We start from the raw sequence: 25514 nt of genomic DNA on the forward strand, positions 1-25514 counted from the left end.
AGTCCAAAATGGAACAGTTTACAGTTCACATACTTATTTAAGTGTAAACGTTTTAACAAAGTCCTATGCAAACAGCTACTAGCATTCCACTGGGCTCAGCACTGGTTTGTTTTTGAATGCGTGTTTGTGTGTGTGTTATAAATAAAATATTAAAACACTTTAAGGTGGGTCTCTTGGGCCTTATTTTCTTGGATGTGAAATCAAACATCTATCCAAATGACGAGACGTAATACATCTACATCTAGTCTTTATTCTATAGTAGTACTGCCAGCAAACAGCCCCTGTGGATGCTGAAATGAGAGCTCAGTCAAGGACAATAACTGCTCTTATTCATGGATAAAATGCGAATTGGAAACTATTGGTTACAAGTACACATACCCCATTCAAACACAATTATCTCAACTCCTAAAGCCAATTCCTCCTTAAACTTTGTTTCTGCCTGCAACTGTACAAGGCCATGGAGAAGTACTGTCAGATTGGAGCCAGTATTTTCCTTCCTGTAAGATTTAAACATCCTTTTAAAACTTCATTCCAAGTTGAAAGTCACAATCCTAAGGGGCTTCCTTTCACTTTTCCTTTATTTCCACCCTTTGAGAAAGTTAAAAAAGATTCTAGGGCTTCCCTGGTGGCGCAGTGGTTGAGAATCTGCCTGCCGGTGCAGGGGACATGGGTTCGAGCCCTGGTCTGGGAGGATCCCACATGCCGTGGAGCAACTGGGCCCGTGAGCAACAACTACTGAGCCTGCGCGTCTGGAGCCTGTGCTCCGCAACAGGAGAGGCCGCGACAGTGGGAGGCCAGTGCACCGTGATGAGGAGTAGCCCTCGCTCGCCGCAACTGGAGAAAGCCCTCGCGCAGAAACGAGGAACCAACACAGCCAAAAATAAATAAATAAATAAATAAAATTAAACAAAAAAAAAAAAGATTCTAGGAAACCACTATAATATCTTAAAGCAAAAAAGACCAAATTTGAACTACTAGGTTCAAACCCTCTAAGGACATTAAATATTTGTTTTTTTAAAGCTACAGGCAAAAGATGTATCCAATAAAAAAAATTTGCTTATGTGTGTGTGTGTGTTTATGTATATACTATATATATGTTTATTTTTTATACTTCTCCTACGTTATCCTCAAGTCATTATTAAAGTTCACTTTATCTTCACTAATAGAACAATTACATTTTTGAGATATATTAAACTGACTCAAATAATTGGCTTTAGAATAAATAAGTTTCGTTCATTCTAAAAGCATCCCAAATCATGTATTATAACATCTGTATTTAAACAGAATTTTATTCAGATACATAAAGCAAACAATTAAAATGTTTACTGCTACATAGAAAATTATAACCTACTATCTTAACAATATGTTGAATGGGTACAACGGAACATTAACTTACACACTATTAAGAAGTAGTAACAACAGGATGCTTTGAAAGCAAAGCTGCACAGACCCCCACGGGTCTTACTATACCATTCAGGGCTTATACTCAGGGCAGCAAGGATCCAAGGTGTGCATGGCTCTGTTCTAACACTGCTTATATTCAACCCTCTCAACAAAGAGTTACCAGAGCTTGGTCTAAGTTTCATAGCACTGGCGGCCCAGCTGCATGGCCCACTGATGTGAAGGGCCAATGGGACCCTCTCACGGTACCTCCAGTGCTGTGTCAAGGAGCAGCTCTAATTCTCCCCCGAGAAGAGAGCCTGGCATTCAGCTTCCCGGCCCTGCAGCAGCTGTCCACGCAACAGCTGGCTCCCAAATGGCAGGCTATCATGAGGCACAAGAATGAGAAAAACACACCATTCAGCCTCTGGCCCAGACAGGGGAGTGGCTGGGGGAGAGGGAAGGAGAGTCAAAAGTGTTTTGGTATTTCGTCCAAGGATGTAACAACCACAGCAAGAAAAACTGAAGCAGACACAACTCGTGCCAAACTGAAAAGGAAAAAAATCCCTCAGAACATAAGCACAGAAGAAAGAAGAGAGGGGAGGGGAAACTACTGGTCTTATTAAAGGCCTAGACACACCCCTTCCAAATCCCCAGTTTCACTGTGTGTTTTGGTATAGATGTCTATCACAGAACAGCAACAACAACAACAAAAAAAGACCTCTCTGTTCTCGGAGGAAGAGGGTGGAAGCAGCATCATCTTCTGTAACCCCAAGAAGTAACCCTGTGTCCCAGCCACCCGGCACTGTCCATTCTCACATGAAGCACCAAAGCCTCGTACAAGTCACCTGACAGTTTCTGCACAGCATGCAGAGAGTCAATCTGGCTCTGCAGACCCAGGAGTATGAGTAATAAGTTTCTGTGCACCAGCCAACCACATTCAGACTCGCTGTCATTCTCGGGCCACTTTCCACAACATTGCCAGGCACAATATTATGACCAAAGAGGCTTATGCTCTTTATTTCAGAGCCCATCCAAAAACTGAGCGGGCAGAGTTTACCTGATACGATCAAACAGCGGCAGCAGAGAGGACTTGTTGCATCCACCGACCTGGTTTGCCCTTTGGTACCCATTTGTTAACCACACCCACTTCCACACTGTGAACTCCATTCCCACCCAGGAGTAAGGAGGTCTTTGCAAGGCCAGGATAGACCATTACTCCCTGCGTCCTTCACAGGACTTGGCAGTTCTAGGCAACCAGTGTAAGTACTAAATTAATACCTGTTGGCTGGTGGCCCACTGCTTGTCTCCTCCCTTCCCATGCTGTGATCAATTTAAAAGACCACAGGTTATATTATTTGTCTTAGGTTTATTTTTATTTGAATAATTAGCTCCAATGAGCACTTAGATCATGAGTGGGATACAATTTTATTGCCTAGGGTCATAAATTCCTAAGTAAAAAAACCAAAAATGCCTAACATGACTTTTAAAAGAAATATCAGTCTATTATCTGCATTATCAATTGTAAGTAAATAGTGGACATAAAACTCTTTTTAACAGATAAATAATAAAAATGAATTTCTTGGTTCTGACACTTGAGGAGTGCTGGGTGGATCAAACAGACGCAAAAAGATGGAAAAAGCCAACAGAGAATGACATAAGTGCACACACTCACACACACCATGACAGCTTAGAGCGCACCATTCCCATTTTTTAAAGATTTGGCTGCCACATACATAGACTTTGGAATCAGAACTACATGGAGTCAAATTCTGGCTTTCCACTGACTCTGTGACCTTGGGCTCATTCCTTGTCTTCTTTAAGCCTCGGTTTCCTCAATCTCAAGATGAAGATCATATCACCTACCCCATGGGGTTGTTCTCTTCAAACATTCATTCAAATGCTTCCTGAAGAGTAAGTACACATGCAATGGACTTTATCTAGTGCCTTTAATAGTAGATGTTTTTGGGCAATGATAAAATTAAATTGTTCTATCACCTTTCAGTATATATCCCTTCTTCACATAATTTTTTATTTCCAAAGGAGATATATTACATATATAAGGAAGTTAATATTTATGTGACTACTTCTACCCACAAAAAGTTAATAAATCAGACTCTGGATTCAAAAACTACACTCACTGTAGTCATGGGCCAGAAGAGATTAAAAATCAGACCCCTTCTCCTTAGAGAATCCTATCACAGGCTTCCAACAAAAGTAAATTAAAATTAAAATGTGGTCCTAGAATGTCAGTGTTATTAAATCACCTTAGAACATGAAATCAAGAGTCTGTGAATCAGGTGGGGGGAAAAAATGTCACATCTTTATCTTCATTAACTTTTAGCTGAAAGTTAGCATTACTATTAATTATGAATGTAGGGGGGAAAACAAAAAAAAACCTGGCTAGTATCAGCAGTGCCTTTAGCTTTGTCACTCATAGGAATCAAAACTATTTCCACAGCACATTAGAGTAGTTGCAGATCTTAAAATATCATTTATACTAATCAATATTTTGAAATCACAGTAGGGATTAGATATTGGTGATGAATTTATCCCAAGTTTTTAAATTAATATGTTGAGAATGTTATTTATTGGCTTCCTTTATAGGCCTGTTTTTTATAATCATACATTTCAAACACTGTTCTGAGAAGCAGAAACCCAAGTTAGAAGTTTTTAAAATGCCTAGCCATGCCTTCAAAATTGGTGCTTGTCAATTTTGCCAGGTGAGAGAAATTAAACTTAATCCAACACACACACCCTATTACCAAATGTTAAAAGTAAAGAATAATTTTGTCTAAAATCTGCATTTTCCTTTAAGAATTTACAGCACTGGGGCTTCCCTGGTGGCGCAGTGGTTGAGAGTCCGCCTGCCGATGCAGGGGATGCGGGTTCGTGCCCCGGTCCGGGAAGATCCCACATGCCGCGGAGTGGCTGGGCCCGTGAGCCATGGCCGCTGAGCCTGCGCGTCCAGAGCCTGTGCTCCGCAACGGGAGAGGCCACAACAGTGAGAGGCCCGTGTACCGCAAAAAAAAAAAAACAAACAAAAAAGAATTTATAGCACTGAAGCAGATCCCCTTTATTATACCTCTGTCTAAATTAAGTCTAAGAACACTGCCATCACGTTGGTGTTAGCAGAAACCTTACAGGCCCTCTGTTACAGTGAAACATTCACTATGCATCTGGGAGAACATGATTCCAACACCTGTCTGCGGTATTATAAGGTGTAACTGGATTGAATATAGAATTTTATTAAAGAATAGTTTATATGTGACAAACAGTTTAATACGAGAGTTTTTAGTTCTAGTTTCTGGGGGAGGAAATGGTCTGGCCATCAGAGAAATGCGTTAATCAATTTTCACAAAGTTAGCTGTGGATATCAACTACGCTTCAAACAAGCTCCCCTTTCAATATGACTTGAAGCAAAATGACATTAAAATCCTGGGCTAGATGCCAAACTCTGTTAACATCAAAAATTCAAGACAATATTTTCCCTTTAAAGATAGTCCAAAATCCTTAATGATGGTTCCATTTAGACATGAATACAAGAACTATATGGACTGGGAATTCTGTGTATAAAAGAATAACAGGCTGCTTGATTTCACATATTTCTAACGAAATTTTCCATAGTAAAGTTTGCATGAGTTTTCTACAGACATTAAAAAGTTCTAACACTAATAATGATAGATTTTCATACTCAAGAGTAAAGTGGAAGGCTTCCAACCATGAGAGACACAGCACTACACTAAAATAAGATGAGATATTCCTTTCCATGGAAAATTTTCATACAAATAACCATGGCTTTACATTATAATATGTTGAAATGATCAGGGACTGAAAACGTCCATAAATACAGATAATATTCAGCATTTTAAAAAACAGTTTAAATTCCTATTTCCTATAGTATCCTATTGTTGAAATCGCATGAGCTGAGTTGGTGCAATAGTAATAATTTTCTATGGAAAAAAAAAGGACACGATACAAATCTAAATTTGAAAAATAAGAGTTCTTTAGCCCAGACATCTTGAGGACTGGATTTTGTCCACACAAGCAAGAAGGAACAAAACAAAATATATACAACACAAAAGTTACAAAGGCAAATCAGATTATATATGAATGATTAAATATATTCCCAATCACATGTGAGCACTAATTTCCTGAAAAGTGAGTATTTCAGAAAGGACACTGCTGTTTATTCTCCCACTGTTCTATAGTTAAAGCCTAGATAACAAATTTTGTGAGCATTTTCATCTCGAATTTTGTAAGAGAAACTACAGAGTAAAATAAGGAATTATGAGTTCCCTGTTTAGTATTAGCTTTTTTGTCAATGAGAACCTTCTGGAGAACCCCTCCAAACTTAACCTTATCTTAATGGTCTCTGTCCTAATGACCTTAGCCTCTCCTTGACCTCAGCCATCCCTTTTCATAGCTGAACACTCAGTCGTGTCACGACACAGAGTTCTCCACCTCATTAGATGTCACTGTTCCATTCTCAGATGCAATCATTTCCTCTCCTAAGTCTTCTAGCCAGTTATTCTCACTCTCCCTGCCCGTCGACTTCTTTGGACTTTCATCCCTTGGTCTCAGCCATTTTCTCCCAGCCTATCAGCCCATTTCAGCTTCAATTATGTTCCTGTGATCCTATGAATAATCAGCTTGATAACCTGTGCATCAGGATCTCCAGTTTTCTCAATCTTTTGCCCTCTAACCATAACCACCGTGAACATAGCCAACTCCCCTTTAATACCCCCATTTCTCCACTGTTATACCCAGGGTGCAGAGAGCAATTAGAGAAGCACACACCAATGTATTCTGCTGCCATCACAGTTTTATGATCTCCAATCTCAGCCGGACGGTCAACAGCAATCCACATCTCTCCTAAATCATTGGCTCGTCTACTTTCACTACCACAACCTGAACTGAGGCTACACTTTTGTGCTTTGGGTGAGCAGACCTGCTCATATTCCCTCTCTCAGACCTTTTTAAAGGCAAGACTGGTTGTCTTACATCACTGTGTCAGCCTATCAATGACTAACCATTTTTCTTAGGATAAAGGAGATCTCCCAAGCCTTGAAATATAGACATATAGCCTAGATAGCCCTGCACAATCTGACCCCTTATCAATATCCAGTCTCCCCCCATTAACCACAGCAGATGTCTTTCCATTTAGCAAGCGGTCAGCTATTCCCGCCCCGGGCCCTGTGTGTGTGTTTCCCATGTCCCTTCGCCCAAAGCCCACTCACACTTCAGATCTCTCCTTAAGCATCATGCTCTCCTAAGAAGTCTTTCCCGTTAGTAACCTGAATCTTTCCTGTAGAACAGTAATCAAAATTCAGTAACTGTGTAATTCAGGTTTTTTAACTCTGTCTTCTCAACTAGGACTAAGTGGGGACATCCATGAAGGCAGGGTCTGTGTCTTAATTATTTACTGCTAGAGTTGCAGAAGTACACTGGTTTGCACACAGGTAGTATTTTTTTTAATTGTGGTAAAAAACACGTAACATAAAAATTTACCCTCTTAACCAATTGTTAGTGTACAGTTCAGTAGCGCTAACTATATCACATTGTTGTGCAACAGATTCTAGAACTTCTTCACCTTGCAAAACAAACTCTATACCTATTGAACAACAACTTCCCATTTTCTCCTCCCCCCACTCCCAGGCAACCACCATTTTACTTTGTTTCCATGGGTTTGACTAGGGATACCTCATATAAGGGACTCATACAGTACTTGTCTTTTTGTGACTAACTTCACTCAATATAATATTCTCTAGGTTCATCCATGTTATAGGATGAACAAGATTTCCTTCTTTAAGGCTCAGTAACGTTCCATTCACCACACCTTGTATATGCCACATTTCGTTTATCCAATTCATCCATCAAGAAACATTTGGGTTGCTTCTATCTCTTGGCTATTGTGAGTAATGCTGCAATGAACACAGGTGTGCAAATGTCTCTTCAAGATCCTGCTTTCAATTCTTTTGGATATATACCCAGAAGTAAGATTGCTAGATCACTTGGTAATTCTATTTATAAGTTTTTAAGTAACCTCTATACTGTTTTCCTAATAGCTGCACCATACTACCTTCCCATCACCAGTGCATAGGGATTCCAATTTTTTCACATCCTCGGCAACATTTGTTATTTTCTGGGGTTTTTGTTTTGTTTTTTTATAGTGGCCATCTTAATGGGTGTGAGATGGCACACAGGTAGTATTTTTAAAATATCTGATAATGTCTAGATATACAGATGTTACACAGATAAAAGGTAAGGCCTCTACCCTCAAGAAGTCCCTAGAGCAATGGGAAGAAAGACTGATAAACAAATAAGGTTTGTGCTAAATGTCTACATGACTGAACTGTCAACTCAGTCCTTGAGTTGCGGGCAGGAGGGATGGTGATGGAAAAGAGTCAAGGAAAATCTCATAGAGTAGGATACCTAAGTTGGATCTTAAGGAAGAGTAGACATTCAGATACCAAAAAAATGAGAAGGATATTCCAAATGTAAGGGATAGTATGTTCAAGCAGATATAGTACGGACTGGCAAAGCTCCCCTTAGGAGAGAAATTTGGAGTGAGTTCAATATGGACTGTATGTGAGAGGTTACTGAGAAATGGAGTTAAAGAAGTAGACGCAAGTCACATGACCAAGATTGTAATTCACACTAAGAGGGTTAAATTGTATCCATTAAATGGTTTGAAGCCAATGAGTGCCAAGATGGGATATGCCTTCTCGAGAGTTCGATCCAGCAGCAAGGTGAAGAATGATCAGAGAGGCCTAAGACTGGACAGTTAGACCAGTTAGGAGGCTAATAAAATAGTCAAAGCAAGAGATGACAGGAGCCTAAACCAAAGCAAGAACTGTGGACAAAGAGAACCAGAAGAGGGATGTTAGCAGGTAGAAAAGACAGAACTCGCTGACTGATAAGCAATGAAAAGAGGTATAAAAAGTAGAAGGAACCTCTCCTCACTCTTCAGGGAACAAATGAAGTTTAAGAGGAAGATGACGTGTTTGCTTTAAGACAACTGAGTGTAGTGTCCAGTACGCAGTGAAGTATATGAGTCTGAGATTCAGGTGAAAGATACAGATTAGACACATAAGAATCAGCAAAATAAAAAATAGTGAATCCTTCTATCTAAGCACCACTCTTTCTCACGCAAATCTACTGTTCCAGAAATACCGTATGTCTTAATATAGCATATCCTATTTCTACTAACAGAACATGTTATTCTACATATTCCAGAACATATTAGATGGTCTTCCTTTTTAAAAAAGATTAAATGCTCCTGTGAATGTACCAAAATGTATCTACAGATTCAATGCAATCCTTATCAAACTACCACTGGCATTTTTCACAGAACTAGAACAAAAAATTTCAAAATTTGTTTGGAAAAACAAAAGACCCCGAATAGCCAAAGCAATCTTGAGAACGAAAAACGGAGCTGGAGGAATCAGGCTCCCTGACTTCAGACTATACTACAAAGCTACAGTAATTAAGACAGTGTGGTACTGGCATAAAAACAGAAAGATAGATCAGTGGATCAGGATAGAAAGCCCAGAGATAAACCCACGCACATATGGCCAACTTATCTTTGATAAAGGAGGCAGGAATGTACAGTGGAGAAAGGACAGCCTCTTCAATAAGTGGTGCTGGGAAAACTGGACAGGGACATGTAAAAGTATGAGATTAGATCATTCCCTAACACCATACACAAAAATAAGCTCAAAATGGATTAAAGACCTAAATGTAAGGCCAGAAACTATCAAACTCTTAGAGGAAAACATAGGTAGAACACTCTATGACATAAATCACAGCAAGATCCTTTTGGACCCACCTCCTAGAGAAATGGAACTAAAAACAAAGATAAACAAATGGGACCTAATGAAACTTCAAAGCTTTTGCACAGCAAAGGAAACCATAAACAAGACCAAAAGACAACCCTCAGAATGGGAGAAAATATTTGCAAATGAAGCAACTGACAAAGGATTAATCTCCAAAATTTATAAACAGCTCATGCAGCTCAATAGCAAAAAAACAAACAACCCAATCCAAAAATGGGCAGAAGACTTAAATAGGCATTTCTCCAAAGAAGATATACAGACTGCCAACAAACACATGAAAGAATGCTCAACATCATTAATCATTAGAGAAATGCAAATCAAAACTACAATGAGATATCATCTCACACCAGTCAGAATGGCCATCATCAAGAAATCTAGAAACAATAAATGCTGGAGAGGGTGTGGAGAAAAGGGAACACTCTTGCACTGCTGGTGGGAATGTGAATTGGTACAGCCACTATGGAGAACAGTATGGAGGTTCCTTAAAAAACTACAAATAGAACTACCATATGACCCAGCAATCCCACTACTAGGCATATACCCTGAGAAAACCATAATTCAAAAAGAGACATGTACCAAAATGTTCATTGCAGCTCTATTCACAATAGCCCGGAGCTGGAAACAACCTAAGTGTCCATCATCGGATGAATGGATAAAGAAGATGTGGCACATATATACAATGGAATATTACTCAGCCATAAAAAGGAACGAAACTGAGCTATTTGTAATGAGGTGGATAGACCTAGAGTCTGTCATACAGAGTGAAGTAAGTCAGAAAGAGAAAGACAAATACCGTATGCTAACACATATATATGGAATTTAAAAAAAAAAAAAATGTCATGAAGAACCTAGGGGTAAAACGGGAATAAAGACACAGACCTACTTGAGAACGGACTTGAGGATATGGGGAGGGTGAAGGGTAAGCTGTGAAAAAGCGAAAGAGAGGCATGGACATATATACACTACCAAACGTAAGGTAGATAGATAATGGGAAGCAGCCGCAGAACACAGGGAGATCAGCTCGGTGCTTTGTGACCGCCTGGAGGGGTGGGATAGGGAGGGTGGGAGGGAGGGAGACGCAATAGGGAAGGGATGTGGGAACAGATGTGTATGTATGACTGATTCACTTTGTTATAAAGCAGAAACTAATAATAAAAAATAATAATAATAAATAAAATAAAAAAATAAAAAAAATAAAAATGTAAGTAGGGTTGCCAAATAAAATACAAGGCATACAGTTAAATTTAAAAAAAAAAAAAAAAAAAAAAAGAAAAAGTGGGTAATGACAGCCAAATTTCCATCACTTTCTCTTTTGCAGCTCTGAGGGCCAAGAGAAGGGCACATGGTTGGAAACATTATCAAGACTACCTTATAATTTAAAGTCTAAAAAGAGCACCTAGTTTATTTAGTTGAATGTCTAATATGTTATTACTTCTAAGAAAAGTACTCTAAACAGAGTTCTAATGAGAATGCTCACACACTATTCAGCAGGCAGGCATGCAATTTAATTGTCTTTAGTTTAAATGTAGAATTAAACCACAAATTAGGTATCAAAGATTTCAAACTAAGTAAGTTGAGAAAATTTAATTTATATATAATTATCACTCTTAGTACCCTATATTTCATTAGCAGGATGTATAAATACACATAATGATGGCATGCGGGTAAATAAAATTTACAGCCTATATCCATCTTACCAACTGACTGTGATGTGAATGTTAGGTGCTGGAAAGTGCACTGTGACCAAGTGCCCTGTGCATCCTCAGACAGAATGATCACAGTGAGTCTGCCCACAGCCACCATCTAACAGACTTAAAAGGGCTTCACTTTAGGGTGTAACCCTCCTTCCACCATGAGAAGGCCCTGTCCACGAGCCAGGAAGGGGGCCCTCACCAGACACTGAATTGGCTGGCACCTTGATTTTGACCTTCCTAGGCTCCCCAACTATGAGAAACACATGTCTCTTGTTTATAAGCCACTCAGTCTATGGTACTTTATTACAAAAGCCCAAACTGACTAAGACACAAGGCTAGAGGTTAAGTCTGGTTAATTGCCAGAACTGGTAAATATTTCTCTCTTTTTAATATGTTTATGAAACGGAGAAGCCCTGAAGGTCCCTGGAATTAGCATCAAGCATTAGAGCACTCTGATGATCCTGCTTAGTAGTAACTGGGGAAATTCCTGGAGCAGAAACAATCTCAACACACTCCCGGTGCCAGGCAGATCTCCACAGGGTCCTGGCTGGTCAAATCTACCACCTGAGTCAGGCGGGGCTCTGCCTTTCTTTTTGCCCCCAATAACCCACACCACAGGGCAAGGAACACCTTCACCCCACACAACCACTAATCTGTTCAGCAAGGCAAACACTCTCTCCAGACAAGTAAAAATGGGTTCCCTTGACATTTCTTCTAATATGCCTCCTTCCCTGCTTTTCAGACAAGCTTAATTCCTAGAATACAGGGGAATTCAAGAGCTAAACATTCAACATAAAAATTTTAAAACCAGTTCTTTCAGTTTTTAACAATTAATGTAGTATAAGATATTCCATTCTGTCTGCTTACAATATAAGTAGAAAAGCATACAAACACACAATAGCAAAAAGTTATACATGAAAACACAAGTTTTCAATCTTTCCAAATTTCTCCCATGAACATAAAGTATGTCATAGTAAAAACATAAAATAAGTTATTTGAAAGCTAAATTTTACACAGGTTACCCACAGTATTTTTCTAAGATGATATAAACAAACTTGAAATAACTTCACTTACTTTCTGCTCAGAGTTCTCCTGAAACACAAGTCCAAAGTAGTCCTTCTCCAAGAGATTGAGATGTTCACACACTCTGTCAAATAACACTTGTCCCTTAGCACGTTTCTGAGGAAAAAGAACAATATCTTTACTTTTCAAGCACTAATGAGTCCATGAGTACTGTAAACCAAGGGCATCATATCAGATAAAATTATTTAGCATAAATTAATATGAAATATTTAGATTCCAATCCTCTGTTACAACAATACCAAAAAGTGATTCATAATTTTTTCACTTTAGACTCCCCCAACACACACATAAAGCATAAATTCTAAAATGGAAGCACGATCAGCCTCTATGCTTTACTGTTACTCCATGTCAATACTTCAAAAACTAAAAAAAGTAAAATGCTAAGAGTTCATTTATTCATTTATCAAATAGTTCAAAAATATGTCCAAGCTGCCTCGCTCAGTTCCTCAAGATGGCTCATGTCACGTCTACAAGGTATACTCTCCCCAGGAAAATCATTTAGCTCCATTCCTCAATGTATCCTAACACGATTCATCCCATCAGCACTTAGGTTTGATTTTTGTTCCAAGATATTTGTATAGTAGAAATTATGTTTTTCAGTACAAGCTACACTCTTTCTCAAGAATGATTCACTCTTTAGAACAAATCTTAAAAATATAAGGGAAAGGAACTGAGACAGTAAATCAGCTGTCTCTAAGGATTTAACCTATTTTTGCCTTGCTTTGTTGTGTTTTTTTTTTAATTGAAGAAGCTGCTATCAACAGAGATACAAAAGCCTGTGACAGCCATAGAAGAAAAGCTCATTATTTAATCAATGGCAAAACATAAAGTGGTGACTCCAACTAAGATGCACGGCCCTGGGAACCCCCAACCGCAAAGTCAGGTTAGACACATGCCTCCCTGCCCTGCGTGGATATAAGCAACCCTCGGACTGAGAGTGAGAAAGGAACAAGCCAGCAGACTTGTTCATCTTCAAGATGAATGCCCTCATACTACCAAAATGTCTACTAGTTAGTTCATCCAGTGCGTGAAAATGAATGTTTCCCATACAAACATCTTTAAAAATGGAACAATATAAAAGACATTTCAATTTCAAATCAGGACAACTCTGATAAGGGGTTTCAAAAGATAAAGTCTTCACAGAAACTCAATTCAAGAGTGTGTTTCTCTCCCCTAACCTTTTCTTCCTCCTCTTGTTAAACCACAGGTAAGAAATCCATACCTGAAGGACCTGCGAAGGAGAATCTGCAACTTTTATTATCAAACATTTTATAGTAACTTTTTTTTATTAAAAGGTAGAATTACATTAAATAGTAGAGGGAAAAGGGAGAATGCCACACAGATTACATTATTTCAACATTTCAAGAAATGTGCTATCCACATCACTACAGATTCAAAAAATGACTAAGTACATGTAAAACAGATATGTGTTTATGTGTCCACATGTTTAAGTACGTGCAAATAATACTGTAGTAAATAAGAGTACTGGGCTCTGGATTCCAAATACCAAAGTTTTAAATACCTTTCCATTATTTATAATCTATGTGACCAGGGACAAGACACTTAACTGCTATTTGCCTTAATTTGTACATCTGTGAAATGGGGACAACGGAATATACCACACAGGATGTGGTAAGTACTCAATGAGTTATAATACATAATGAGAGCTTAGAACAGTGTGTGGCATAGTAAGGGTTTAACCAATATTGGCTCTTATTATTATAAGCTGGAGAGCTTCATAACATGAAAAATGACTAACTTCACTTACATGAAATTTTGTGTTGAACTTTTAAAACGAAAGGTTCTGAATTTCACTATCTGGTCTGCATGCAATGATTAATCTAAATAATTAAGAATGAGTTTGGAGGTATTTTAAATTAACTTTATGAGGAGAAGGTGACTCATATCATGGTTGTTACTTTCTTAAATGTGCAGTAAAATCCTTATCTCTTCTTCATAAGAGCCTGGAGTAGATGTGAGATTTGGCTGCAAACAACAGCAAAGAATATTTCAAAGGTAATCAATAATCTAAGATAGACTTCGCTTTCTCTGACATTAATTTCAACAACATTGTTCACTCCTCAATCTCCAGTGAGTAGACAACCCAGCATAATAGGTGCTTGTTGAATCAACTAAAAATACAATATTACAGTGTACTCTGTGTGACATACTTATTTTAAATGAGGTGACATTTACCCACTCAGGCTCATAATGACTGACCATAGTTATAATTTCAGTGCCTACTTTGTAATTAGGAAGTATCCTTATCTAAGATAACAAAGGGAGAAAACTAGTACAGCTCTTGCCACATCTATCTACTTGTTCATCACACACTATGCATTTATAATGAGGTACAAATGAGTCACAGAAGATATTCTATCTGCTATAAAGCAGAGATTATCTTCTTATTTAGAAAGACACTAAGAACTCAATGGAAGCTTATATAAGAAGTTGGCCTTTAATCAGATATAGTTTCCAAACAAACTTATTACTTCTAGGAAACCTCTGACTAAATGACAACTACTTTCAAATAAGCTAACTACTGAAATTGATTAGCCATAGAAATCATGGAGAAACGTGACAGCGTCGAAGGAGATTCATGCTATTTTATTTGGTTGTAATGCTGTTTGAAATTAGGGTAAAAAGGATAGTCAAAACAACTGATGTCTATACATACATACCTCAGTTCAAAGAGAAAAACACATTCTGACATTGGCTTACAGTCGATTTTTATTAATAAATCATACTTTCTCACCGGTTTCCATTTCAAAAATAGAAACATGCTCTCATGGACAGCATTCCCCTAAAAGATTAAAACATCTGCAAAGCTCACCACCGCAATCTGGTGTTGGTACCGCTAGGCAGCAGAGGGAGGACGCGTCCGCATGGGGCTGCAGTCAGACTCAGTTCCTCCCTCATGCGACATTGTGTAAGCTGTTTACTATTACTGGACGAGTGTGACCATGGGCGAACCACTCAGTCTCCTTAACTGTAAGATGAGATCACACAGCTCTCTCACAGCTCACTGTGAGGGTCAAATTAACCCAGTAAGAGAGTGTATGTCAAAGTGCCACACCAAGTGCCTCACTCAATCACAGCTGAATTCTCTTCCCAACTGTCTTTAATTAGCCCACATCTAACAAACACCAAAATATCTTCTAGATGCTCAGACTGCCTCTCTATGATTCTCTCCTTCCCTTCTCCAGGAAATAGATATTTTAAATGCTTGATAAGATCTTAACTACACACACGTATTACTTAAGCTTCCATTCAGCATCTCCACCCTCAATGAACTCAAAGACTGGCTGGAAAGACAAAAAAGCAACAATACTATGAGGCGTGTACTGAAAGATGCACGTACAAAGTGCGTGGAGGAACACCAAGAATGGAATAGTAACAGCATCTGAGAAATATCATAGTTTTGGGTGTATGCAACTTTTCTATAAGCCTAAATTTATTTTTAAATAAAAAGTTAAATTATCCAAAAAAAAAAAAAAGAAAGAAATATCATAGCTTCACCAAGACTGTGGCATCTGAAATGAATCTTAAACAAGGAAATGATCTTTTAAGATAAAGTAATAGCATATTCAAAAGAACTTACTTTTCACTTCGGATGTTTATAAAGTCTGACAGAACCAGTTTCTATTCAAAAGATACTGGAGGTTACAGAACGATGAACTCTCAGATGACCACAAGGGCTTGCCAGGCTGAAAAGCTCCACATATACTAATCCTGTGTCTAATATATATCAGTTCCTATGTTAAGACATTGAGGAAAGAACCATAAATAAAACACACATGGTCTCAGGAAGTTTACATTAGAATGGTAGACACAGAAAATAAAAAGGAAACCTACTCCCCCCCTGAAAAAAAAGTCCTATGAATCTACCCCTCTAGGCTGAACTAGGTACCTGGTCCAACTTGTCCAAAGAACACTGACCAGTGGCCTATGAGATATAAGAGCTCTACCCAACAACAATGTCTTACTCTGGGGATAAAGATTACCAGATACAACCACATCTTCCTTCAGGGAGTTTAAATACAAGATAGATACACACACACACACACACACACAGAGCCACAGAGTGTGTAAACACAGAGGCCGAGCCAGTGAGAAGGCAGTATGCAGAAGCCAAGGGTATCAGGGGGCAGACTTATATTTGCCAAAGTATGCTCTATTGTTCCCATTGGTCCCATGAGATGCTTCACATATACACCCAAATCCCCAAAAAAGGGAGTAGAGTGGGACAAGGAAAATTCTGCCTAATGTACACAACTACTGAGCATCAGAACTCCTATTTGCATATAAGATACCGTGAGAAGCTCTATGGTGGAAAAAAAAGAAACAAACTTGTTTATCATCATTCAACCTGATGTTTATCAAAATTATTTGGCTAAATAAACTACTATCTTTCTTTAATACAACACTTACTAACTTATTCCACAGCAGAATTACTGATCTACAGACACTACCTCAAGAAACGAGAGAGAGAAAAATTACCATGACATGGCCCTCAAGCAGATTTGGAGACTGTTAATAACATTATCTTTTTTATTCCAAAACGACACAAGAGAGAATTCAGTTTAAACTGGTCCAGGATTGGAGTACCCAAATGTCTGGCTAAAGCAAATGATTCCCATAGATAAAATCCCAACAAGTATAATAAAAAATATCAAAAACACATAAGAAAACAAGTTACTATTATTGAACATTAGACACGATATCAGAATCAGATATTCAGAGACTGTAGACAATGGAATTATCAACTACAGAACACAAAATTAGTATGTTTTTATATGCTGAAAGAAATAAATGAATATTTTAAAATATCAAGGAAAAAGCAACTATCAAAAAGCAGATTCTGAAAAGAACCCATTAGAACATCTGGAAATAAAGCTATACTAATTAAATTATAATCCAAATGGACAGGGCTTGATACAGTTAAAGAGAAAACTGGTGAACTGGTAGATCTGAAAAAATAATCCAGAATACAGCACAGACAGATGAACACTATGAAAGAAATTCACAGACATGCAAGGTAGAAGAAGGGGTCCATATATACCTCCCCAGAATTCTACATGAAGACAACAGAATAAGGGAGAGTCAATGTTAAAAGAGTAATGGCTGATAAATGCTAAAAGTCTCAAAATAAGAAAACCCAATGGATTTCTTGCCAGATAAAATAAAACCCATTAACCTACAATCACTTTATTCCATTAACTATTTACACACATTAACATTCAAAAGATTTTGGCATGCATTATTTTAAAATAATAGACATTATAAAGCCATCAAGACAAGAAGGAAAGAAACATGAGATAGGGAATAACAAGGAGTAGAGAAAGAAAATTGTAACAGAAAACCCAGAGAAGTTATTCTTTAAAAACCTAAAACTGATGTGCCTTGTAAGCTAATTCAGAAAGGCAAACAAAAAAGTACATTTCTTCTTATCTCATAAAGAAAACACATCAAATACTCAGGAGGCATATTAAATGATATACATTAAATGGACCAAGTTATTACATTTTATAAGCGTTAATCTGTAATCAAACTTGCCTGAGTGTGCTCTGACAGCAATAAGACCCAGTGGCTCACAACTTCTTTTGTGCCTTCATGCTGTTCACAACTCACTCCATAAATAAAAATTGTCATCATTTGGGGAAGAGAAACCAAGACACAACTCATAATGCAAGTACATAAAAATACGTGTGTGTTGGGTGGGGGGGAATCCCCCCTGGTGGCAGTGGTTAGGACTCCACGCTTCCACTGCAGGGGACATGGGCTTGATCCCTGGTCAGGGAACTAAGATCCCACATGCTGTGCAGTGTGGCAAAAAAAAAAATGTGTTGGGGCATGTAAGGTGAAATTGTTCCTTCTCCTCTCCCAGATTCTGGTATGTACCACCTTTCATGAGAATCTTCAAGTCTCAACAGTTTCCTAGAAAGGTACCACAGCAGAATGGTAGTAACATAGATTTGAATGCCAGCCCCACCTCTTAACAGCTGTGTAACCTCAGGCAAGTTATTTCACTTCATTTTGTCTCAGTTTCCTCTCTTTAAAATAAAAATATTCACCTTATGATGGTGATCAGAGAATTAAATGAAGTAATTTAAAGTACTTTAAAATGTTTGGCACATTATGTGAATGCATTAAAAGGCAGCTGAAAGCACAGGACTTTTCTGAGCTGTTCTAAAATAATAATTGATTTTAAATACCATTATAAAGAGCTTTCACAGTTACTTCATCCAATCTCATTTCACAATAAGAAAACTGAGGTTAGAGAGAGCTTAACTGCTCGAACTTTTCAGTCTGATTCCCTGAATTTCTTTTAAAGCAGGCATCCCCAACTCCGGGCCGCACAGCAGGAGGTAAGCAGCGGGCAAGGGAGCGAAGCTTCATCTGCCGCTCCCCATTGCTTGCGTTACCACCTGAACCATCCGCCCCCCGTCCCCGACCCCATCTGTGGAAAAATTGTTTTCCACAAAACTGGGCCCTGCTGCCAAAAAGGTTGTGGACCACTGTTTCAAAGAACTGAATGCTTATCTGCAATATACATAAACATTAGTACTCTACATTTCTATCCAAGATGGCAATTTTCTCCTATTATCATTGTTTTGATTTTTTATAAACAGCTTGAATTCTACTGCATGGAAGGAATACAAACACACATTTGTCAACCAAGCAGAATACACAGATATTTTGCTTTACAATGTGCACCTAAGATAGCAGTATATGTAGCTGGTTCATTAGTTGTCATAGCTGCCTGTCCCAGATAAAAAGGTCTACTGACTTGCCAAGGCATACTCTAAATTTCTTTCCTACCTTTATTTCCAACTGTTGAAACCTGACCTCTAGACAAATTCTCCTTCTCTGTGAAGCCTATTCCAAGACCCAATATTCACTTTTCTCCTTCAGGCACTTTATTTCACATCTATGCTGCTTAGTCTTAAATTCTACTCCTTTTTTTTTTTAACCTCTTAATTGGGAGTATAATTGTTTTATAATGGTGTGTTAGTTTCTGCTGTATAACAAAGTCAGTCAGTTATACATATACATATATCCCCATATCTCCTCCCTCTTGCATCTCCCTCCCACCCTCCCTATCCCACCCCTCTAGGTGGACACGAAGCCCCGAGCTGATCTCCCTGTGCTACGTGGCTGCTTCCCACTAGTTATCTATTTTACATTTGGTAGTGTATATATGTCCATGCCACTCTGTCACTTTGTCCCAGCTTACCTTTTGCCCTCCCCATGTCCTCATGTCCATTCTCTACGCTTGTGTCTTTATTCCTGTCCTGCCCCTAGGTACTTCAGAACCATTTATTTTTTAGATTGCATATATATGTTTTAGCATACGGGACTTGTTTTGCTCTTTCTGACTTACTTCACTCTGTATGACAGTCTCTAGGTCCATCCACCTCATTACAAATAACTTAATTTCATTTCTTTTTTATGGTCGAGTAATATACCATTGTATGGATGTGCCACATCTTCCTTCTCCATTCATCTGTCGTTGGACACTTAGGTTACTTCCATGTCCTGGCTATTGTAAACAGAGTTGCAATGAACATTGTGGTACATGACTCTTTCTGAATTATGGTTTTCTCTCTGCTAGGTCATATGGTAGTTCTATTTTTAGTTTTTTAAGGAACCTCCATACTGGTCTCCATAGTGGCTGTATCAATTTACATTCCCACCAACAGTGCAAGAGGGTTCCCTTTTCTCCAACACTCCCCAGCATTTATTGTTTGTAGATTTTTTAATGATGACCATTCTGACAGGTGTGAGGAGACAGATCATTGCAGTTTTGATTTGCATTTCTTCCATGATTAGTGATGTTGAGCATCCTTTCATGTGTTTGTTGGCAATCTGTATATCTTCTTCGGATAAATGTCTATTTAGGTCTTCTGCCCATTTTTGGATTGGGCTGTTTGTTGTTTTGATATTGAGCTGCATGAGCTGCTTGTATATTTTGGAGATTAATCCTCTGTCAACTGCTTCATTTGGAAATATTTTCTCCCATTCTGAGGGTTGTCTTTTCGTCTTGTTTATGGTTTCCTTTGTTGTGCAAAAGCTTTAAAGTTTCATTAGGTCCCATTTGTTTATTTTTGTTTTTATTTCCATTTCCCTAGGAGGTGGGTCAAAAAGGATCTTGCTGTAACTTATGTCATAGAGTGTTCTGCCTATGTTTTCCTCTAACAGTTTGATAGTGTCTGGCCTTACATTTAGGTCTTTAATCCATTTTGAGTTTATTTTTGTGTATGGTATTAGGGAGTGTTCTAATTTCATTCTTTTACATGTAGCTGTCCACTTCTCCCAGAACCACTTACTGAAGAGGCTGTCTTTTCTCCCTTGAATATTCTTGCCTCCTGTATCAAAGATAAGGTGACCATATGTGTGTGGATTTATCTCTGGGCTCTATCCTGTTCCATTGATCTATATTTCTGTTTTTGTTTCCGTATCATACTGTCTTGATTACTGTAGCTTTGTAGTATAGTCTGAAGTCTGGGAGCCTGACTCCTCCAGCTCCGTTTTTCTTTCTCAAGATTGCTTTGGCTATTTGGGGTCTTTTGTGTTTCCATACAAATTGTGAAATTTTTTGTTCTAGTTCTGTGAAAAATGCCATTGGTAGTTTCACAGTGATTGCACTGAAGCTGTAGATTGCTTTGGGTAGTATAGTCATTTTCACAATGTTGATTCTTCCAATCCGAGAACATGGTATATCTCTCCATCTGTTTGTATCATCTTTAATTTCTTTCATCAGTGTCTTATAGTTTTCTGCATACAGGTCTTTTGTCTCCTTAGGTAGGTTTATTCCTAGGTATTTTATTCTTTTTGTTGCAATGGTAAATGGGAATGTTTCCTTAATTCCTCTTTCAGATTTTTCATCATTAGTGTATAGGAATGCAAGAGATTTCTGTGCATTAATTTTGTATCCTGCTACTTTACCAAATTCATTGATTAGCTCTAGTAGTTTTCTGGTAACGTATTTAGGATTCTCTATGTATAGTATCATGTCATCTGCAAACAGTGACAGTTGTACTTCTTCTTTTCCGATTTGGATTCTTTTTTTTTTTGCGGTAGATGGGCCTCTCACTGTTGTGGCCTCTCCCGTTGCAGAGCACAGGCTTCGGACACACAGGCTCAGCGGCCATGGCTCATGGGCCCAGGCGCTCCGCGGCATGTGGGATCTTCCCGGACTGGGGCATGAACCCGTGTCCCCTGCATCGGCAGGCGGACTCTCAACCACTGCGCCACCAGGGAAGCCCTGGATTCCTTTTATTTCTTTTCAGTCTCTGATTGCTGTGGCTAGAACTTCCAAAACTATGTTGAATAACAGTGGTGAGAGTGGGCAAACTTGTCTTGTTCCTGATCTTAGTGGAAAGAGTTTCATGGGCTTCCCTGGTGGTGCAGTGGTTGAGAGTCCGCCTGCCGATGCAGGGGGCACGGGTTCGTGCCCCGGTCCGGGAGGATCCCACATGCCGCGGAGCGGCTGGGTCCGTGAGCCATGGCTGCTGAGCCTGCGCGTCTGGAGCCTGTGCTCCACAACGGGAGAGGCCACAGCAGTGAGAGGCCCGCGTACCGCAAAAAAAAAAAAAAAAAAAAAAAAAAAAGGAAAGAGTTTCAGTTTTTCATCACTGACAGCGATGTTGGCTGTGGGTTTGTCACATATGGCCGTTATTATGCTAACATAAGTTCCCTCTATGCATACTTTCTGGAGGGTTTTTATCATACACGGGTGTGAATTTTGTCCAAAGCTTTTCCTGCATCTATTGAGATGGATGATCGTATGGTTTTTCTCCTTCAATTTGTTAATATGGTTTATCACATTGATTGATTTGCATATATTGAAGAATCCTTGAATTCCTGGGATAAACCCCACTTGATCATGGTGTATGATCCTTTTAATGTACTGCTGGATTCTGTTTGCTAGTATTTTGTTGAGGATTTTCGCATCTATGTTCATCAGTGATAGTGGCCTGTAGTTTTCTTTTTTTGTGACATCTTTGTCTGGTTTGGTATCAGGGTGATGGTGGCCTCGTAGAATGAGTTTGGGAGTGTTCCTCCCTCTACCATATTTTGGAAGAGTTTGAGAAGGATATGTGTTAGCTCTTCTGTAAATGTTTCACAGAATTCACCTGTGAAGCCATCTGGTCCTGAGCTTTTGTTTGTTGGAAGATTCCTTTTTTTTTTTTTTAATTTATTTTTGGCTGCATTGGGTCTTTGTTGCTGTGTGTGGGCTTTCTCTAGTTGCGGTGAGTAGGGGCTACTCTTTGTTGCGGTACGCAGGTTTCTCATTTCAATGGTTTCCCTTGTTGCAGAGCACGGGCTCTAGGCCTGCGGGCTTCAGTACTTGTGGCATGTGAGCCTCACTGATCCATGCCATGTGGGATCTTCCTGGACCAGGGCTCGAACCCATGTCCCCTGCACTGGCAGCCGGATTCTTAACCACTGCACCACCAGGGAAGCCCTGTTGTAAGATTTTTAATCACAGTTTCAATTTCAGTGCTTGTGACTGGTCTGTTTATATTTTCTATTTTTTCCTGGTTCAGTCTCGGAAGGTTGTGCTTTTCTAAGAACTTCTCCATTTCTTCCAGGTTGTCCATTTTATTGGCACAGAGTTGCTTGTAGTAATCTCTCATGATCCTTTGTATTTCTGCAGTGTCAGTTGTTACTTCTCCTTTTTCATTTCTAAGTCTGTTGATTTGAGTCTTCTCCCTTTTTTCTTTATGAGTCTGACTAATGGTTTATCAATTTTGTTTATCTTCTCAAAGAACCAGCTTTTAGTTTTATTGATCTTTGCTATTGTTTCCTTCATTTCTTTTTCATTTATTTCTGATCTGATCTTTATGATTTCCTTCCTTCTGCTAACTTTGGGGTTTTTTTGTTCTTCTTTCTCTAATTGCTTTAGGTGTAAGGTTAGGTTGTTTATTTGAGATTTGTTTTCTTTCTTGAGGTAGGATTGTATTGCTATAAACTTCCCTCTTAGAACAGCTTTTGCTGCATCCCATAGCATTTGGGTCGTCATGTTTTCACTGTCATTTGGTATTTTTTGATTTCCTCTTTGATTTCTTCAGTGATCTCTTGGTTATTAAGTAGTGTATTGTTTAGCCCCATGTGTTTGTATTTCTTCCAGATTTTTTCCTGTAATTGATATCTAGTCTCATAGCATTGTGGTCGGAAAAGATACTTGATACGATTTCAATTTTCTTAAATTTACCAAGGCTTGATATGTAACCCAAGATATGATCTATCCTGGAGAATGCTGCATGAGCACTTGAAAGTGTATTCTGTTGTTTTTGGATGGAATGTCCTATAAATATCAATTAAATCCATCTTGTCTAATGTGTCTTTTAAAGCTTGGGTTTCCTTATTTCTTTTCATTTTGGATGATCTGTCCATTGGTGAAAGTGCAGTGTTAAGGTCCCCTACTGTTGCTGTGTTACTGTTGATTTCCCCTTTTATGGCTGTTAGCATTTGCCTTAAGTATTGAGGTGCTCCTACATTAGGTGCATAAATATTTACAATTGTTGTATCTTCTTCTTTGATTGATCACTTGATCATTATGTAGTGTCCTTCTTTGTCTCTTCTAATAGTCTTTATTTTCAAGTCTATTTTGTCTGATAGGAGAATTGCTACTCCAGCTTTCTTTTGACTTCCATTTGCATGGAAAATCTTTTTCCATCCCCTCACTTTCAGTCTATATGTGTCCCTAGGTCTGAAGTGGGTCTCTTGTAGACAGCATATATACGGGTCTTGTTTTTGTATCCATTCATCCAGTCTATGTCTTTTGGTTGGAGCATTTAATCCATTTACATTTAAGGTAATTATCAATATGTATGTTTCTATTACCATTTTCTTAATTCTTTTGTAGGTCTCTTCCTTCTCTTGTATTTCCTGCCTAGAGAAGTTCCTTTAGCATTTGTTGTAAAGCTGGTTTGGTGGTGCTGAAATCTCTTAGCTTTTGCTTGTCTGTAAAGGTTTTAATTTCTCCGTGGAATCTGAATGAGATCCTTGCTGGGTAGAGTAATCTTGGTTGTAGGTTTTTCCCTTTCATCACTTTAAATGTGTCCTGTCACTCCCTTCTGGCTTGATGAGTTTATGCTGAAAGATCAGCTGTTAACCTTATGAGGATTCCCTTGTATGTTATTTGTTGCTTTTCCCTTTCTGCTTTTAATATTTTTTTCTTTGTATTTTACAATTTTTGATAGTTTGATTAATATGTGTCTCGGTGTGTTTCTCCTTGGACTTATCCTGTATGGGACTCTCTGTGCTTCCTGGACTTGACTATTTCCTTTCCCATGTTAGGGAAGTTTTCAAGGATAATCTCTTCAAATATTTTCTCAGACCTTTTCTTTTTCTCTTATTCTGGGACCCCTATAATTCGAATGTTGCTGCATTTAATTTTGTCCCAGATGTCTCTGAGACTGTCCTCAATTCTCTTCCTTATTCTGCTCTGTGGTAGTTATTTTCACTATTTTATTTTCCAGGTCAGTTATCCATTCTTCTGCCTCAGTTATTCTGCTGATTCCTTCTGGAGAATTTTTAATTTCAGTTACTGTGTTGTTCATCATTGTTTGTTTGCTCTTTAGTTCTTCTAGGTCCTTGTTAAACGTTTCTTGTATTTTCTCTATTCTATTTCCAAGATTTTGGATCATCTTTACTATCTTTCCTCTGAATTCCTTTTCAGGTAGACTGCCTATTTCCTCTTCATTTGTTTGGTCTGGTGGATTTTTACCTTGCTCCTTCATCTTCTGCGTATTTCTCTGTCTTCTCATTTTGTTTAACTTACTGTGTTTGGGGTCTCCTATTCACAGGCTGCAGGTTCATAGTTCCCGTTGTTTTGGGTGTCTGCTCCCAATGGGTGAGGTTGGTTCAGTGTCTTGTGTAGGCTTCCTGGTGGAGGGGACTGGTGCCTGTGTTCTGGTGGGTGGGGCTGGATCTTGTCTTTCTGGTGGGCAGGACCGCATCTGGTAGTATGTTTTGGGGTGTCTGTGAACTTATTATTATTTTAGGCAGCCTCTCTGCTAATGGGTGGTGTTGTTTTCCTGTCTTGCTAGTTGTTTGGCATGGGGCATCCAGCACTGGAGCTTGCTGGCCTTTGGCTGGAGCTGGGTCTTAGCATTGAGACGGAGGTCTCTGTAAGAGCTCTCACTGTTTGATATTACGTGAGGCTGGGAGGTCTCTGGTGGACCAGTGTCCTGAACTCGGCTCTCCCACCTCAGAGGCTCAGGCCTGACACCTGGCCGGAGCACCAAGACCCTGCCAGCCACACAGCTACTAGAGCTGAAGGGCTCCTGCAGAGGCGGTTGGCGGGGGGGGGCGGTGGCACGCAGCTGGGGCTCACCGCGGGAACAAGGACACTGGCAGCAGAAGTTCTGGGAAGTACTCCTTGATGTGAGCTCTCCCGGAGTCCACCATTAGCCCCACCAAAGGGCCTGTCGTTCTACTCCTTTTGATACTTATTACTTTTGAAGACTGGGTTCTTTAAGCAAAAGTTATGGCTGACTCATTTCAA

At 39.0% G+C, this 25514-nt stretch overlaps 1 protein-coding gene across 1 annotated transcript in view; it reads right to left on the bottom strand.

The window, feature by feature from the left end:
• Positions 1–25514, bottom strand: part of EPB41L2 (erythrocyte membrane protein band 4.1 like 2) — a gene marked incomplete at its 5' end in the record, with an annotated part of 111765 nt that overhangs the window by 67714 nt on the left and 18537 nt on the right. Inside the window, one exon of the mRNA XM_079716628.1 lies at positions 11987–12091. Within this exon, the coding sequence (XP_079572754.1) occupies positions 11987–12091 (105 nt within the window). The remainder of the gene's footprint in view (positions 1–11986; positions 12092–25514) is intronic.

Source organism: Hyperoodon ampullatus (assembly GCF_949752795.1).
Source record: "Hyperoodon ampullatus genome assembly, chromosome: 12".
In the NCBI taxonomy this organism is placed as follows: domain Eukaryota; kingdom Metazoa; phylum Chordata; class Mammalia; order Artiodactyla; family Ziphiidae; genus Hyperoodon; species Hyperoodon ampullatus.